Source organism: Neopelma chrysocephalum, unplaced genomic scaffold (genome assembly GCF_003984885.1).
Source record: "Neopelma chrysocephalum unplaced genomic scaffold, ASM398488v2 Primary Assembly neopelma1_23b, whole genome shotgun sequence".
In the NCBI taxonomy this organism is placed as follows: Eukaryota; Metazoa; Chordata; class Aves; order Passeriformes; family Pipridae; genus Neopelma; species Neopelma chrysocephalum.
Window position 1 is genome coordinate 13,594,290 of NW_020897692.1, and position 19,057 is coordinate 13,613,346.

Here is a 19,057-nt window from a genome sequence, read left to right on the forward strand (position 1 = left end):
GTTCACCATCTCACAGAGAGCGTCCATGACTTCTTTATTATATAAAGGCAGCGTGCCATGCGGCACGCTACACACACATACAATTTTTAACTATTGCTGATGTAGCTGAATTCTAACTAAGGGATTTGTACACAGTAAAATACAATGTCATAAAGAGACACAGCCTTGGCTTACATCTGAGACAGTGTAGTTGCCCCAGTGCTCTGCCAAGATGAATATGTCTGACTGTGAAGTGGGATTTTACACATTAGTCCAAGTAGGGCACTACATTGAAATGGGTTTCTGTAGTCAGAAGCTGAACTGACATTTCTGCGCTGCAAAGATTTAGTGTAAGGGTGCAGTGCAACCTTCTTGAAGTATTACTTATATTATAAATCTGAAGAGAAACTGTTGCCAAACTGGCCTGCAGCATCTTCAAGAAGCAGACAGGAGGTTGCTGCTGGTACATTTTAAAATCAATTCATACAGCAGCCACACAGATGCACCACAAAAGGATGGAAGGTTACTTCTGAGGTGACAATTTAATATGCTCTAACATATCAAGCTTAATTAAAAACACTTAAAAAAATACCTTGTCTCCTTTAACTCCTGGGTTTCCTGGTACCCCATGCTCTCCTGGTAAGCCCTGGGATTAATAAAAACATAACTGTACATTTTTATAGCTATTCCCTTAAAGGTTATTTAAAATTACAGACAAAAACTAGTTTACATTGGATTATTTATTATGCATTAGTATTGACACCAAATGTTAAAGAGTATAAGTTAATGAATGCTTTTTTAATTAAATATATGAATACTTTTTCTTTTAGTTGAAATGTAATAATCAAGATTATTTTCTGGACTGTCTCAGGGCAGAATGGCGAAGACTGAAATGTTTATTTCTTCTATTTCAAAAGTCTTGAAAAATCAATAATTTTTTCAAGGAGGGCAACAGCACATAAAAACTTGAGTTTTAAATAAGTGTCTCATCTTTTCTGCCCATAAAGGTCTGCATGATTCCCTACACCAGTTAATTATTCAAATTGGTACCTTAAAAGCCTCAATGAATTCCCACTCCTGCACATTATTTAGTCCAAAAAAATTCCTTTAAAATGCTTAAGATATTTAATGGACAGTCAAAAATTTTCAGCAAATAAAATATGTTCCACCCTTTCGTTTGCCTAAGTATTTTCATCTTTTACATTTTGATTTTAACTTCAGTATTTTCCCTTTTCTTTTTCATTACGGATTTTTATAAATGCAGAGAAATAAAAAAGATTAAAATCTAAATAGAAGCTATTTAAATAATAAGGAAGGCTTAATTGGGTTCTCTTACTATGCTGTAACAAATACAGAAAACTTTTTCCATGACCCTTCAATGTTATTCAATCGTTTAGTCAAGTGTTTTATTAATACCAGTAATTTTCACAGTAAAAGATAAAATTGAGCAAACTGAAAAGTAAAATCCAAGTCTGAAACTTCAGATGGACTAGAAAATGAACTTTCTAAGAAAAAGACAAAGAAACACATATTGTTTCAATTTTTCTTCTCAGTGTAAAACACAGCTTTGTGAACACTGACATATGAAGGATGACAACATTTTCATGCCAGTAGTGAAGGTTCAAGAGCTGTGTGTTTGCTTTCTCTGCTTAATACAGACAGCTACTTGTTTCACCCAACCAAGCAAATTAAAAGCATAAGAAAGAAAAAAAGGTACCCTAATGAAGGACATTCTGCTTATACCAAGACCAAATCAGTATAAAAATATATGGAATTTTAAATTTACTGATTATGGATCAGACATCATGGTCTACTCTACCTCCAACTCTTCTACAATTCTTTTTTTTTTTTTCTGTTGGACCAAGCTTGAGGGATTTCTTAGGAAAAGAAAAGATGTAAGTCTTACATGCTGGATGGGTCTTTGATGATGTAAGTGAAAGTAAAACAATTTTCAACCTTTAAAAATTTTCATTATACTGCATAAAATTTTTGCACATATTTGTTAATCCATAATGTTTAATCTTTAGAAGACAAAACAATACAACAAGACTGGAGATAAACACGTCTCTATAATATATTTAAATATGTTTTTACATATTAGAATTGTATGTACAAATATGAGTCTTCAAGAATCATCTGTATCTAACATCTACATACATTATATCCAGTATTTATCTGTTCAAAATGCTACTTGATCAAAGATCCATCAGAACAGCAGTTTCAAAAGCAGCAATTATGAACTCAAGTGGGATGGTGGCAACACAAGCAAGAGAGAAATGCAGTATGTAGTTATCTTTCACGGTAGGATTGGGGATCTACACATAAATAGAAGCACACCAGATGAGGCTTACAAACTACTGTATAGATGATACATACATTAGACACAATTGAAAAAATGTGTGCCTAAACTGAGTAGGAAAATCAGTTTTAAAGAAATGGTCAGTAAGTAACCCAGTAGAAAATAACTACCTGAAGATTTGAATACTAGTATTTCTATCCTCTGCCAGGAGCTGAAGATGCTGTACTCCAGTTGTCACTTTGCTTACATACCTTAGACTTTTTACAGGTCAAAAATAAAAAGTCTGCCACCTGTGTATAACTTAGAATGGTATTCTAATATTAAAAAAGCATATGATATGAAAGTCTGTTCAAAATAAGAGTTCTCTTCAACAAAGTAGTCTCAGAGCATGCTTGGAAAGGCCCAAGACAAAATGCAACAACACCAGCACCTAGGTGCTTCTGTTGGTAGCTTCTGTTCTGCTAGGCTAACATTGCCTGCTCTCCATGCCGGCTTTTTTTGATCCAGTTGTTGGATCTAACCATTCAAATCTCCAAAATGCTACTTAAAAGCCAGTTTATGGTTTATGGAGGAAGGCAGGTGCAAGACCAAGAAGAGGGGGCAGGTGCCACTTGTTAGGTTATGTGACACCACAAGTGTTGTGGAGTGAAACCTAATTTCAGTTTATATGGGGGATTAGGCAGAACATAGTTGCCTGCACACCTAAAGAGGGATTGTGCTATAATTTGGAAGTGAGACAGGCAGCCACCACCCCAGAAGAGGTTTCTGCTGTATATATGATGGTGTTCAGTCAAATGCACAGGTGTCATAGTTTGAAATTGGCCCCCCCTGAGAGTTCAGGGGCTCAGAGGTGATTGGGTGCCAGGGCAGTGTTCCCTGGAGAGCCAATCACCATTCATGTTGTTCGTTTCTGCTCAAAATCATATATACACAGCCACGGGAAGCTGTGAGCAGTTTTGTTTTTCTGTTGGTGTCTGCTGTGTGTAGGTGTGGAAGGCCAGGGGGTGGCTGGGCTCCTTCTTCCTCCTCCGGGGAGGAGAGGGGAGCCCTGCGGCCCCCCCTCCCAACTCTGCCAAGGCCAGAATTAGAGACAGCATTGAGTTGAGTGTGTGAACTTTCAAGTTTAGTGCAATGGTGCTTAATAGTTTAAGATGTTTCCTAGAGAATCCAGACTGGATTAACATTTCACCCACGCTCTTCCTGCCCAGAGGCACAAGCGTTACAGGTGTTCTGGATCTTCAGGGAGGTGCCTACCAGCTTGAGAAATCTCAACCAGCCAGCAGACCCACCAGCCTGTTGCCCAGTGGCATAATGGTTACAGTTACACTAAAATGCCCATGAAGGAGACTCTTATCACCTTGACAAATCTCAATCCATTGGCAGACCTGAATGTGGGACACCCAAAAGCAAAATAACTACAGGAACATTCAGATTCTGCTGAGACATATCACTGCTTGAGATTCCCAACCCACCAGTTTTGCACTCAGACGTAAAGGTTAAGGGCACACTGAATCTCTGGTGAGCCTTAGCCAGTAGCACCTGCAGCTGGTAACCGTGAGAAGCTGCACAACACAAACCAAGACAACTTGCTGCCCAACTGTCCTGGCCAAGCAACAATCTCCCAGGATATAATGCTAACATGGGAATGAGCAAGAGATAATCAGGAAGGGTAAAAGAACTCAATTTAGTGGTTCTTAAATAAATCCCAATATCCAGATCCACTTCAGGCTGTCAAATGGTGTCAGAAGCAGGATATAGATGGTTTATTGAAACTCGAGATTAAAGGTCAGTTGATGGAGGCATTCCATCTGACTGTGCTTCAACCCATCATCGCTATAGTGCCACCCACAAAAGGACCACCTATGATAACTTCTGCGGTACTGTTCCACTGGCTAACTGTTCACACACCACACTGCTACAGCTTGGTGAAACTGCACAATACATACAACTTCTCCTGGCAGTCCCCTGGGTCCGACAGGTCCTGGAGGGCCCTGCAGTCCCTGTGAAATGATATAATACAGGTAAAAGTCAATACACTATTGTAATTTGGTGTAAAGCATATTTATATATAAATAGATTAAAACATTTGGCATTAAGAATTATCTTCCACATGAAGTAAGAAGTAGAGTTTGCTCATTCTCCCTTACTCTAATGTTCAATAAATCTTGGGGACTGATATGTACAAAACACAAAGTATGTATACAAAGCAAATACAAGTCAATACCAAGGCAATACCTAAAGGGTAAGACATAATAAAAGAATAAATCAAGATTTCAAGAATCATTTTTAAGACAACAGTTTTGTGGATTCTATAACTACATGCATTATCATTGGGCTTTCTTTTGATGTTCTAAAATTTGGGTACTATCATATCTAACATGAATAGTGTTGGGTGGAGGTTACATTTTACCAGTTTCCAATTGTACTTTTCTTTGACACAAAGCATCATGAGAGACTCTCAAGTACATTTGTGCTTCAGCTACTTTCCTCACAGAATCACACAATCACACAATGGGTAAGATTGGAAGGCACCACAGTGGGTCATCTGGTCCAAACTCCCTGCTCAAGCAGGGTCATCCTAGAGCACATGGCACAGTTTCTTGAGTATCTACAGTGAGGGATACCCCACGACCTCTCTGGGCAATCTTGTTCCAGTCCCTGGTCATCCACATAGTAAAGAAATTCTTTTTCATACTTAGGTGGAGCTTCCTGTGCATCAGTTCCTGCCCATTGCCTCTTGTCCTGTTGCTTGGCACCACCAAGAAGAGCCTGGATGTATCTTTTTGACACCCTCCCTTCTTATACAAATTGAGGAAGTCCCCTCTCAGTTGTCTCTTCTCGAGGCTGAACAGGCCCAGCTTCCTTAGCCTTTCCTTGTAAGAGAGATGCTCCAGTCCCTTATTCATCTTTGTTGTCCTCCAGTGGACCCACTCCAGGAGCTCCATATCTCTCTTGTAGAGAGACTGAGGAGCTCAGAACTGGGCACAGCACTCCAGACTTGCCTCACTAGGGCTGAGTAGAGGGGCAGGATAACCTCCCTTCACCTGCTGACAATGCTGATCCTAACGCACCCCAGGATACCATTGGCCTTCTTGGCCACAAGGGCACACTGCTGGATCATGGACAGCTTGTTGTCTGCCAGGAGTACCCCCTGGTCCTTCTCTGCAGAGCTGCTTTCCTGCAGGTCAGCCCCAAGCCTGTATCGGTACATGGGGTTCTTCCTTCCCCAGTTGCAGGACCCTGACTTTGCCTCTGTTAAGTATCAGACAGTTCTTCTCTACCCACCTCTCCAACCTGTTGAGGTCCTTATGAAGAGCTGCACAGCACTTTGGGGCATCAACTGCTCCTGCCAGCTTTGTGTCATCAGCAAACTTGCTGAGGAGGTAGCTACCCCTTCATCCAAGTCATTGATGAATAAGTTAAACAATACTGGGCCCAATATTGAACCTTGGGAGACACCACTAGTTGACAGGCCTCCAACTACACCCTGTGCTCCTGATCATGACCTTCTGGGATCTGCTGTTCAGCTAGCTCTCAATCCACCTCACTGTCCAGTACACAGTTCCTGAGTTTGCCTTTGAGGATAGACTCAAAGCAAGGTAATGACTGGTTTGACATCACCTACAGTCTCATAAGATTAAACAGAGGAACTGGTAAGTAGTAGTGGCAGTGGTTACTCCTTGCCTCACTGATGGATAGATACACCCAGCTACCAGTGGATTTGTAATTGCAAAATGGGTGCTCATAATCTTGAGTGACCAAATAACATTTGAGCTTTGCTTAAATATTCCTGAGTGATGCTGAGAACAACATAACTTTATGTAAAATGCAAATCTTACGTAAAATAGCCATAATCCAAGCACAAACTTTTGATATAAACTATTTGCATTCTCTGTCCTTTAATACTAGCTAAGGAGTTGATAGCATTCAGTCCTCTTGTATAATAGCATAGAATGCACTTGCTGTTAATACCACAGAAATACCTTTCACCTACCTTTGATCCTGGATTTCCAATAAGACCAGGTGGTCCAGGGACTCCCACTTCACCCTAATGACATTGTTTGAGAAAACAAAAAAATCCAGGGTTACTGTTATGTCTTCCAGTATCAGCTATGTGTATCAGCAATGTATGTAGTGTGCACGAGTCAGAAAATACCTTATTTCCTTTTGAGCCCTGCATTCCAGTCTCTCCCTGAAAACAGTAGATACAACCATAAGAAGTTAAAACTTAAACTAAGATCAGCTAAGAGTTTAATATGCTACTTAAGATATTGTAACACAGTTTGCAAACTTAAATATTGAGAAAGTATTAAAGAATTTCTGATTTTTTTTCTGCAAACTCTGAAAGGCATTCCTCTTTCAAACTAATTTTTTTTCAGGTTTTCCTAATGTTTTAAAGAAAAACATGTTTGAAAATACTACATTTGCATAAGAGTTTTTCCAGTCAAAAGCCTATTCTTCACGATGAAATCTCTTCCGGTACACAGTATTCACCTCCAAACCCACACATTATTGCAGTAAGGCTTATTTTGGTTATTATAACATGTTAATCACAAAAATCTAAGCAACCTTGAGTTGTGTATTAAAAAACATAACTAGCTTTTGTCAAATGTCATAAGAGGGGACAATAATTAATTAAAAATAAGTAACATAGGTAAACACACTCTTACAGAACGAGGGTTCTAAAAATATGCCTCAAAATAACATAAAAAGTTTATGCACACATAAAATGACTATATAAAATCTGCCTGATGTTAAATGCCACACTAGGGGCATAAAAATAATACAGTTCAGGCCATAAAAAAATTTGTGAAATAACTGGAAGAAAGAACCTCCACATAAAATAAAAAAAAGGTGTGTGCTTTAAACTCAGTTCATGGACTGTACCAACAACAGAAATGGTGAAGAACTGGGCATCTCTGTTTTTTATTTATAACCTGTGTAAGACAGGAGACAATATATGTGCTATCCCACATAATCCCTGAATCTAATGAACATGTACAAAGACAAGGAATTACAGCATGAATATAGTATGGAAATAATCTTGAATGTACATTATTCACATCAGTTCAAAAAACGCTATACTTACTGGATCTCCCTTGTCCCCTTTTTCAGAAGGCTCTCCCTAAGGAAACATAGGGAAGAGGTTAACATAGATTTTTTTTTAAATGGTAAATAGTCTATATGCCTGGTTTTGTTGAAGAGTCCTTGAAAAATGTTGCATTTTTTAAACCTATATAAAATACAAATATATGGACTACAAAAGTTTACTTGAAGGATGATGTTGATTTAATGCCAAGACCATGGCACGTGTGATCCTTTCAAGCAGGAGTACAAGGGAAGGTCAGGAACGTGAACTAAAGAGAGTGATAATGCATCCAAAACTGAAAAATTCCCAAACACAAGTGCTCTATAGCACACAAAATCATAAATCTGTGATATCAACAGAGTAAAAAAATGTTTCTGCTTGTATGAAAACTTTGTATAGAAAGATATGACCAAAGAAACCAACTGGAAGCCTGATAGCTGAATAGCAAAATGCCTAATCATCAGTAGATGAAGAACTGGGTATATCACCCATTCCTAGAAAAGCAAAATATACACCTGTTCCCCAATAATACCCCACTTTCCCCTCCAATCATTCTGGAAAATTTATTCTCAAACTAAAAGATACTAAATTAGAAGGTTTATTTCTAAATTTTAATAATTTAAAGACTCATGTTTTTTCATAGAGATATTGAAGATCACATTCATAACTTGAAAAAATGTGAATGGTGCCTAGTTCATGAGGAAGTCTCTGGTCATAAACTTATATAAACAATTTTAAACTGGTATTCAGTGAAAGTCTGAATGTGTTTAAAAGTAAGGACTTTGTGAATTGCTAGAACAGGGAAATTTACTTGCATATATAAATACCCACCCAAGGAGGTGCCTGAATAAATACAGATATTTAGAGAATGACAACTTTTCCTATGCCCAAATATATTTTCTTGATCCCTTGTATATTTTCCAAGATTTCACTAATAATCAGTACATTTAATTAACTTCTAGTATAACACATGAGCACATAAGTAAGGAATTAACTTACTTTTTCTCCTTTTGCACCAGTCATTCCCAATTCTCCTTTTTGACCCTTTTAACAAAATTAATTCATTTTAAAATCTTTTATATTCTGACAAATGCAGATAAACCTCTCCCCTTCTTTACCTGTACTTTGTTCTATGTAAGCCACATCTTAACTATTATTGCAATGGAATTCAAGCTTTAAACATGTGCAAATGAATTTAAATGACTATTCTATAGCAGATCTGCAGGCTTCTCTATAAAAAATGTTGTCAATTCTGTCACATATCCAGAGCACTTGTCTCTTCTCTTACAAGTTTGGAACACATGCAATTGTTAAAAAATCATTCTACTGTTTACACAGGACAGATGACTATAAACAACATACTATCATATAGTGTGGATTCAGAATTTGACTTCCATGCAATATTTAGAGGCTGCCTATAAGTATTCTTGGTATAGAAAGTCCTATTGTTACAGAGAAACTGCTTTAAATATTCATGATTTACTATTCAAAATATTTTCCAAATTTCAACTTTTTCAGAGTCTTTTCCACATAGCAGGCAAGTCAGCTCATTTGACTTCTCAGACAGCATTATGGAAACCACACACAGTCTTTTCAGCGTTTTGCCTTCCTGTTTATACTAGAGGACAAAGGATCGTGTGCTGCTCCTGCAGGATAGCACGATGAGCTGGATATTGGACTACACAGTTCAAAGTGCCAATCATCTCTAAAATCTATTCCTTCAAAGCCTGTTGTGATAAATCGAATAAAAGATACTGTGTTAGGTGTGGCAGAGACAGGTTAGATAGGCACTGTGAAATTTCTCCAAATTCATCCCAAATGCTTACAACATCTCCCTTCTGGCCTTTAAGTCCAGGGGTCCCAAGTACTCCTAGTAGTCTTGTATCACTCTGGAAAGAAATATCATCACAAAGATCAAAAAAACAGAAAATGGCACCATTCACATACAGTAACAATTTATTTACCATAACAATTTCTTGTAATTTACCAGTATGTAAATTCAGAAGTCTAATTTACTACTAGAAAGGGATAATAAATGCCTATGCAGTACAACTAGGTACTGTATTTAAGCAACCAGCCAGATTAGCAGAACATGAACAAAAGCATAAAAGGGAAATGTCTTTGTTGAACATTGCTATGCAAATCTGTTATTTTTTTAAAAAAACTCCATGCAAAGTACATACTTTTATGCTCATTGTTACAGTACGTTCCTCAAGTATGCTAAAAAAGAATAAAACCCACTTCTCTCCTATGAAAAAACCACAAGCTTTTTACTTTTCAGCAGCATGAAATGCAAAAGAATGTAGGACTAATTTAAGTCTACTACAGTAGTGAGACAGAAGGAGTGGGAATGAACATGGTCAACAGGTTTCTCACACTGCTCCTCAAAGAAAATAGACAGGTTTAAGAACCAGAGGTTCAGGTTGTATACGTGCTCAGGTGTTTACTGCACTGCATTTATTTACTCTTCTCTACAAGGTAAAGACACAATAAAATACAAAGCAAATTATTTCCTTTTCACAAAGCCAGACTCAGACTACTTATGGGGAATGTGTTTTCTTTTAATGACAATGGGAAAAGAAACAACAACAACAACAAAAAAAAAGATCCTGAAAAATGAGCACCCATCTAGACCCAAGGAATCTAAGCCCTAGAACATGTACCACTAGGTTGAATGGGAACACTTAGCAGGCCATATTCCAGTTTCCATATCTCTAAAATAGAGAAACATCATGATGAATAAAAGTGCCATTTGCACTCTGCTAATATTTTCAGAAGTAGGTAACTGAATATAAACTGAATAAAATCATTATTATTTTTAAAATGCTAATGTCATGGTGGATTTTCTTAGGTACTTAGGGTTTGTAAGCACTGTTGGTACACTAATTATCAAAATCACCTTCAGAGCCAGAGGCAGATACCCAGATAAAGGAATAAAGGAACCTGAGTATTGATGAGAAGTAGTTGACTACCACTGGACTGAGCACAATCAAGTGTCTGTTATAATGAGTACACTATAAATTATGATTTATACTTAGTTGTGCATTTCTTATGCATACATGGAGGGAAAAAAAAGAGAGGCTATTAGACTAAATAACTACTTTTATGGTCTTTGCATATTTATAGGTAATTTGCTCCTTACAACGAAATTTCAGTAAAATATAGTAAAGCAAAAAAATTTTAGAAAATTAACAATTAATTATTCCAGAATAATCTAAAATTACTATGAATTATAATTATTCTAAAACATTTCTTGGAAAGACTGTGATACAGTTTCAATTTCTTTGTGTTTTGTTTTCATTTTTATTTTTATGTGTTGTAGAACATTTTAGATTCAACTGATGTTTAGAAGCAAGTTTGACTAAAGTGACCTTCTATTTATGTGTGGGAAACTGATAAGTAAAAAAGATTGCAGAGGCCCTGAAAGCCCAGGCAAAGGATGATAACAGAGGCCTGAGAGTATTTAAACTCAAATCATGAGGCATTGTTTACCAGTCGCTGAAGGAATGTAACCTGCAGTACAGGACAGAACTAGTTTCTTGGCAAAAAGAAGAGAAAAAAATGCATATATTGAACACATGTAAAGTACCTCATTTACACTGAAAGCACAAAAGACATAACAAGAAGGAATATAAAAATAGTCACATGCCTTGCAAGAACAGGCACAAAAGAGGAATGAAGAAGAAAGGCTCCAACACTGTCTCCCAACCCATTAAGAATCAATGCTACTACTTTCCTCAGCAGGTTCCCCTCACCTTCATTAAAGAAAGATTGCTGATCTTGGTTTGCTGTTCATCACAATTTGCTGCTGCGATCAGCAATTGTATTTATATTGCTCTCTTTCACTGTATACATGGATCAAGTATATTATGCTTTTAAAGACTTGCACTCCAGCCTCCTAGCACAATAAAGTGATTGATACTGAGCCAGAAGAACCTTGGTTGCAACAAATTATTTAATTACATGATGCAAAAACAACTACTTCTTGATATCATACAGAACTCAGAAGAACAGCAAATAATCTGCTAAGAAACAGAGAAATTAGAGAGAAAAAAAAGAGACATTAATTATGATGGGTCTTAAGAGTCACCACATTTCTTGGTAGAAGTTTCTCATGGTTCCTGAAAATACCAACACAAAGAAGCCATACTAACATCCTCAGGAAAAATAAAAAGGTATTAAGATATCTATAGCAACCAAAATGTGGTCACAATGTGAACACTTTTAAACACCAAACTGAAAGAAGACCTTATGAGATCCTTAAGAACATTCATAAAGTGATGAAAAATGACAAGATCATTTCCTGTGCTGTGAGGAATCTCAAAAACCTCAGGGTATCACTGAAATATCATTTTACCAATGCAAATTACTGAGGTAATTATATCCTGGAATTATATACTGGAAATTATATACTGGAATGTGAAAAATTTTGTAGTGCCTCCAATGTGCAGTGGACAAAATCAGTTCTTGTCATAGTATATAATAGTGTGGGGGAAAAAAAGGAAGTTACAGGTGCATACATCTGCATGAATCAATGGCAAAGCAGAGAAGCTGTCCTTGTCTTTGATGACTTTTTGTCTTGTCCTTGATGGAAACATCCTACTCCCATCATAAAATGTATAGGAACTAATATGTTTGCTGAAGCAGTTAGAGACTTATTTTGACTCTAGGAGGTTCTGAACACATAGTTACAGAAATTTTGCATATTTAGAACTTGTTGCTTGAATCAGAAAGCCATCTCCTCTTTCACCAGGAAGCAAACAGCATTTCCTTGTTTAACAGTTAATTGCTTGTGACAGAGTCATTAGTCTTCAAACTAGACAGCTGAAGGAAGAAAAGTTGTTAGGGTGTACAGGATTTAAAAGACAATTAATTTATAGACACGTAGCAGCTGGTCTAACTTTTTTTCCAGAATATTGTTAATTACGAAATATAAGCCACCTTACAAACACTTAGAGCCTTACAGTGATAAGAAAGAAAAATTTTTTTTTTGAGACACCTGCTTATCAGTTCCAGAAGATCACCACTGCTTGTATTTCCTCTTGCAGAATTACCTTAAAGGTACTACCAGGATAAAAGAAATTCATAGTGCAGAGGCGGGGAATGAGTTACAATAAATATGGTATTGATAGAGGAAACAGGCCTGGTATCAGCAAAAGCTCTTTGGTGGGAAAAATTAACTCGTAAGAAAACCAAAGGTGTAAAATTAAAATATAGAAAACTTCAACACATACATTTGAAATGGCAAACCAAACCAGAAACTAAGTCTCCAGGCATGAAAATGCCCCATGTTTAATTCCTAATGCATGTTTCTAAGGTGATACACTGATTTGAAATGAATCAAATATCAGAAATAACAGAGAAATCACTTCAGTTATCAAAACAACTGAAAAGATAGATTTGACATGAACTTAGCTCCAGAATATCTACTCAAGAAAAGATTTCAGTACTTGTCTAGAAATGTTGTATAGGAGAATACCCTGAATTCACCTGCTCTTCATAGTTATACATTCTAATATTTAAAGAAATGGATGTCTTCCAGGCTTGACCTTCATGACTTAAGGTGTGATACACACATTATCCTTTATATTGAACAAATATTGCTGTAGTAGTGTTTCATAAGTCTTTGAATTAAATAGAATTTTCTGATCAGATAAGTTAACTACTCTAGCATCAATCAAGCAAACTTCTGTGATCTCTGAATTATGGTTTCTTACAATGGCAGACACTACAACTTTGAAATATCTGTAGTAAGTATTTCAAAGCTCTGTCATGTGGAACACCATCCTATCCGATTTAACTTTTTTTTTTTTCTATTAAGTGCTTTTAGCTGCAGGTGGTTTTGTAATTAAGACTATTTTTATGAGTCTATAATACAAATATAAGGACAGTTCTCATGGATTGCTAGCAGATCTTTTCAAAATTATGCCTTGTCTTTCTATTTTACTCTTAAAATCATGACAGAGCAAGTCAAGAAAGTAATGCCAAGTACAACTTAGAGCAATTAGTTTTAGAAGTGGGGAGCTGGTGCTTCCTGCTAACAGCTCCATGGTCCACCCACCTGCTTTTTGAGTTACACCAGTCAAAAAAATCAGTGAGTAGAAGATGGATGGGAGGCAAGACAGCAAGACAGATGACACAGTAGGTATGTGACTGGAACGTGGCCTGAGCTTGTAAAGGGATGCAAAAAGAGAACACAGAAGGAACTACCTGTTGGATTAATTTGGAATGTGGTTTGCAGGGATCAAAACTGTAGTCATGTCTACCTTAGATACTTAGTCATAAGCTCACACAGACACCATATCAAATCTCCATACCTCATTATAATGTTTGTTCAATGAATCCAGAATTCCTTCTAGTCCAGAAGGACCCTATATGGAAAAATATGTATCAAAAGGTCATTTTAATTGAATTAAGTTTATGTTTGCATATCTTTATTCAAAGAGCAGTGAGCATGTAAAAGAGTTTATATTTTTGTTTGGTCATACAGTAAATTATTTTCTGTAACTTCATTATATCTTTTTATCAGGCATAGAGGAGGAGGAAAGTCAGTTTCTAAATCTCTGAATTTTGGAAACCAGCAACTTATTTTGAAGTGGTCTGTCAGAGAAGGCAGTAGTGACATCCATATCGATTTTAATACAAATCCCTTCTGGTATGAGCAACATCTTTTTTCTGCAGCATTTTAAAACTCTTCCCACTAAGTCAAAGATTAGGGTCTGATGTAGAAGCAGCTCCTAGTGTGAGTAAACAGGTAAATTTTTAACTTAAGAGCACAGAAAGTGAAATTGAGGAATGTCAGAATTCTCCAGAACACTAACTTCCTAGTTTTATTAGCATTGCAAGTTTGCACTTAAATACAGATATTTCATCAAGAAATTCAACAATGACAAAGGAACTTCCTACTCAAATGTAGGCTTAGGATGGAGAGATTAAAAAATATGCTTGCAAAAAAACATTTCTGGACATTAAACCCAACGTTTTTTGGCATAGTATGCCAAAAACCAGGCCATCAATGAGATTTTTAAGTTTTGTAGAAGAGAGCAGAACACTGACAGTTCAGTCAAGATCTTATGAATTAAAAGTCAATTAAATTTACAGATTAGCATAGTTACTCTCTTTGAGTTGAAATTTTCATATAATGCAATAAGAACTACAGCCATGCACATGGCTGTAGGAAACATTTGACTTCAATAACAGGATTACAATATACTTAAGTAAGTCACTTAGTCTGATTGACCTGGATGTTAACACAGACAAGGCACAAAAGCAGCTCTCCTTCTCTGGGGCTTTTTATAATCCTAATTTACATTCTGCAGCTTTTGTGTTAGTGGGGACATTAGGATGATTTGGAAGCCACATGAAACATTACAGGTATCTCACTCCCTCTTTGTTCCCAACATCGGAAGAGATACAAGGCCATAAATTCTTCCATTCATGCTATTTTGAAGTGAATTGTCACTTCAATTTTATGTTAAAAATAAGATAAATATAGTCAAGATGTTTTCACTGAGATGCTCACTCCACTCTGATTTCTGAAGTTAATGGTAGAATTTTTACTTTGATATCCATATTAAAGAGGGCAATCCAGAATTGGGACTGAACTGTGATGACACTGCTCAGATGTCTCAACTGTAGTCCTGTGGTGTTGAATCCTTGAACACAGGATCCTTGCAGGATTCTGCAATCCTGCAAGGAGTCAAAAATAAGAACTTATTCTCCCTTTACATTTGCTACCATGTTCCATGTTGTTTCTTTTACACAAATGAAACTGCTTCTGCCACACAACCCAGGAAGAATTTTAAAGCTGTACCTGCCACCAACCTCAATATGTCAGATATTATTTGTACATAAAATAAATAATTCTTGACAAAATGAAAAGCAATTGTACGTCACAGTTTTGAAAACCAGACATAACCTCAAACATCCCCATCCTCGAACTGCCTCATGACTAAGACAGTCAAGGAGAACTTTAGGCATTTGGATTGCATTCCTGACTATGCCACAGCTTTTGTGTTACCAGAGATAAACAACCTCTGGTTTTAGTATTTCTGTTTTCAAAAATTGACATAAATTTAATAATTTTATCTTTCCATCATTCTTTCTATAATAAAACTATAACAACACCATTTTAAACAAGTGTACAACAGAAAATATTTTTATTCTAGACTTTTTTCCTAAACTGTAGTCTCTTTCTTTCCTTCCACACTGTTCCACTCCTTTAATATAGTTGCACAATCCACTCTGAAGTCTCTGCAGACAAAAAAACCCAAAACAGTAGCATTGGTTTGCAAGTGAGGAAGCAATCAAATTAACAGCAATTGAAAAATTATTGTACAAGCAGTTTCTAGCTTTCGCATGAGAATTTTGCACATCTGCCACTTTGAAGCTCACTTGAGCAGGATTTCCTTTATCTTTTTTAATATCAAGTTGTGTAATTGAGAGAAGCGAAGCGCACAGAGAGTACAGTCGTATGAATAAGAAAAGAACTGAAGAAGTGTCCTGATTGTTTTCTGAAATTACAAACAGGTTTCAGATGTTATTTCTATAGACAAGGCAGGAATAGAAACACAGGTGCTTAACGGGAAATAGCTCCAAACTGTGAAATTACAGGGGTTTACAATATATTTCCCTCCCTTTACTTTTATAGTTCATCTGCATTTCTGTATAGATGAGACTGCTGAAAAAGTTTACCCAACCTCACAGTCCATGCAGTAAAATGTGTAACAAGTAATTTGCACCAGTTGCATCTCAAGAATAGGCCATTTTGGAGAACACAGCCTGCAAGTGACTCAGTGTAATCACTTTATCCTTTTATTTCACATTGGTGCCTGCCCCTTAAAATAAGATACTGTTTTTCTGATTACTATAATGTAAAACATTGTGAAACTCATCAGTGCAGATGTGCAGTATTGTATAACTTTTCCAAGTTATTTCCAAGAGCAAATGATGAAGGCATGATGTCTGCCACAATAGCATACATGAAATAAATTATATTTTGATATGGATATAAAAACTTAATGCATAGAAACAAGCAATATGACCAATCCTTGCAACCATTCGCATCCTACCACGTAAGCATTTCCAATACTCTTCTAAAAAGAAGCTGAAAGTCCAGGAAAACCAGAAATGCTACTGACAATTTTCACTTACCATTGCTTTGATTTTCTGTTTATTGTAATTCAATGATAACATTCACTCTCTTTCAAACATTGGTAGAGGAATGACAGTATTTCCTGAGGCAGAGGAAATTAAATTTCCAAGGCGAACTGCTGGCTAGTTAAGATAACTAGTTTTATGGCAATGAGATACGTATTGAATCACAAGACCAAAAGCATATGTAATTAAATGAAGAAATTCAAGTGAAATTTTCTACTGAATCACATGCAACACAAACAAAATGTAACTCTATTTTAATTTAAGACTAACACAAAGCTAATCTTCCAAGGAAAAATACTTGAGAAGACAAAAGTTATGAAATTCAGCCCCTTGAAAAAGTATGATGAACTGAATGATGAGCTTCAAGGGCTAATAGCAATCATGAAATAAATCTATTAAATCTATTGGTTGAAAACAATAGCTTTGGATGTGTTGGTTTAAGAGAATGAATAATTGTGATTATAGTTTACTAGCCTGTGATTTAGCACACCCAAAATTTCTTTTCCACCTCTGCAACAGATAGCTTCGATGAGATGGCACCTAGCCAAAACAGGTAGTCCTCATGTTTCCTACCTTTAAAAACTAGTGCTGATAACACTTCACTTCTGCCAAACAACAACACTGGGCAGAAATCATACTGAGACTCACCTCAAAGAATGGTGTTATACTGGTGGAAGTCTGTAGTACAACTCTAGCTTAGCACTCTTTTTATTTTATAAACAAGCTGATGTCCCACTAAAATGGGAGCTCTTGAGAAATGGAATTCCTCCAGTCATAACAGTTCCAGTAGAGACAGAGAAAATTAGGGCAGAAAAGATAAAGTTAGCCCTTAATGGGAAAACAAGTAAAACTCCTTTTTCTGTCCTCTATCCCATCTATGTAAATAGAAATACCTGCTGATTCATTGAAAAGTAAAAATAAATAAATAAAACCCCAACTTCCCCAAAAAATCCAACCTCAAAACCTCCCACAACTGACCATAACATGTAAAACAGTGCCAGACATCAGGCAGCTATCTTCTAGGTAGAACAAACAGAAAAATAAATTATCTCCTCTTAATAAAACTCTACACAAAATGAGGCAGATGATAGTAATTCTGCAACCCAAGACCAGAAAAGCACTTTACCTAAATGAAGACTGCAAAATTTGGCCTTTCCACCCTGAGGCTGAAAATGTATAAATACCAAGTTCAAATACATTCCACATGTTACCATGCAGGTGACTGAGCACTGAAACAGATTGCTCAGGGACGTTGTGGAGTCTCCCTCACTGGAGACATGCAAGAACCATCTGGACTCAATCCTGTGCACAATGCCTTAAAAACACTCTGCTCGAGCAGGGAGGTTGTGTCACATAACCCACAGTGGTCCCTTCTAATCCTACTCATTCTGTGATTCTGTCATTTTAAGTAGTGAGAAAAAAAAAGAAAAAAGTGTGGTAACTAGAAAGCCATTATACATAATTCAAAACAAGCTACAGTCTGCTGGGAACCCTTTCTGTGTTTATAAGTCCTGTAGTCTTTTTATTAGCAGCTATGGCAGAAGAGGGCAATCAGCACAGTTCTGCAATCCGATCAAAATGCTGTACTTAAAACCTCACAGTATCCTATTATTTCTTTTTGTTTTGTAAAATCAGCATTTCAATTTCAGTGAAGAGCCATGCTGAGCAGGATAACAGCACGTGAAAGAGACAGACTCTTTTTCAGAAGACTCTAGAAAAAATGGAAGCAAGCAAATATATAAAATACATTTGAAGGGTACAGAGGTTTTGATTTCACAATCACAATTTTCACAATGCTTCTGAGACTGAAGCGAAAAGTGTATTTAACAGAAGGTTTAAACTGCTATCTAGGCTCTTTCAAAGTGGAGAAAGGGTCAAAAAGCACTAGAGGGAGCTGCTGCTTAACTTAACCCGTCTGGATTTCTGACTTCAGCGCAAATTGCTACCTGCTGGAGTGAGAGATATGTAAGCACACATCTCAGCTCTCCTGTACCGAAATAACAGAACAGTACATCAGAGAGCAAGGATGCATACCAGGAATTCTGAAACAGAGGGGAGTAAAAGAACACTTTAAAAGTCCATAATATTTAATAGACTTTAAACAAATACTCAAAGGGGGAACAGACCTGTGTAGGTTTACAAAAATATTTTTGTAACTGATCAATAAAAGTCCTCATTGACTCCTTGGCTTTTGTGAGCACAGGATTTGTTCCAAAGGGGAAAAAAATACATAAAAGAAAGGATAAGGGAAAAATTACACAAAAGAAAGGATACCTGGAAGAAACGGCATAGAAAGTCCCATTTTAACTGAGTAGCTTAATTACCAGTTGCCAATCAATCTATGTTTCTGACACCAACCTAGGTTTTTAACCAAAGATGTGCAGATCATGTTAAGGGACTAGAAATTCACTACAAGCGCTAATTTTACTGAAAAAAAAAATCCCCAGCAATTAGGTTAGGGGAAAAAAAAGAAAAAAGATGAGATACTTAGAAAAGGTTAGAAAAGTCTTCAATGCTGCCATGCAACAAGT

At 36.6% G+C, this 19,057-nt stretch overlaps 1 protein-coding gene across 6 annotated transcripts in view; it reads right to left on the reverse strand.

The window, feature by feature from the left end:
• Positions 1-19,057, reverse strand: part of COL19A1 (collagen type XIX alpha 1 chain) — a 190,276-nt gene that overhangs the window by 41,144 nt on the left and 130,075 nt on the right. For 5 of the 6 annotated variants that reach the window (XM_027697963.1, XM_027697943.1, XM_027697953.1 and 2 more), the window contains 8 exons: positions 13,685-13,738; positions 9,194-9,256; positions 8,367-8,411; positions 7,368-7,403; positions 6,435-6,470; positions 6,273-6,326; positions 4,225-4,278; positions 572-625 (listed from right to left, as the gene is read on the reverse strand). In XM_027697963.1, the coding sequence (XP_027553764.1) occupies positions 572-625; positions 4,225-4,278; positions 6,273-6,326; positions 6,435-6,470; positions 7,368-7,403; positions 8,367-8,411; positions 9,194-9,256; positions 13,685-13,738 (396 nt within the window). The remainder of the gene's footprint in view (positions 1-571; positions 626-4,224; positions 4,279-6,272; positions 6,327-6,434; positions 6,471-7,367; positions 7,404-8,366; positions 8,412-9,193; positions 9,257-13,684; positions 13,739-19,057) is intronic. The other variant, XM_027697971.1, reaches the window with a different exon arrangement.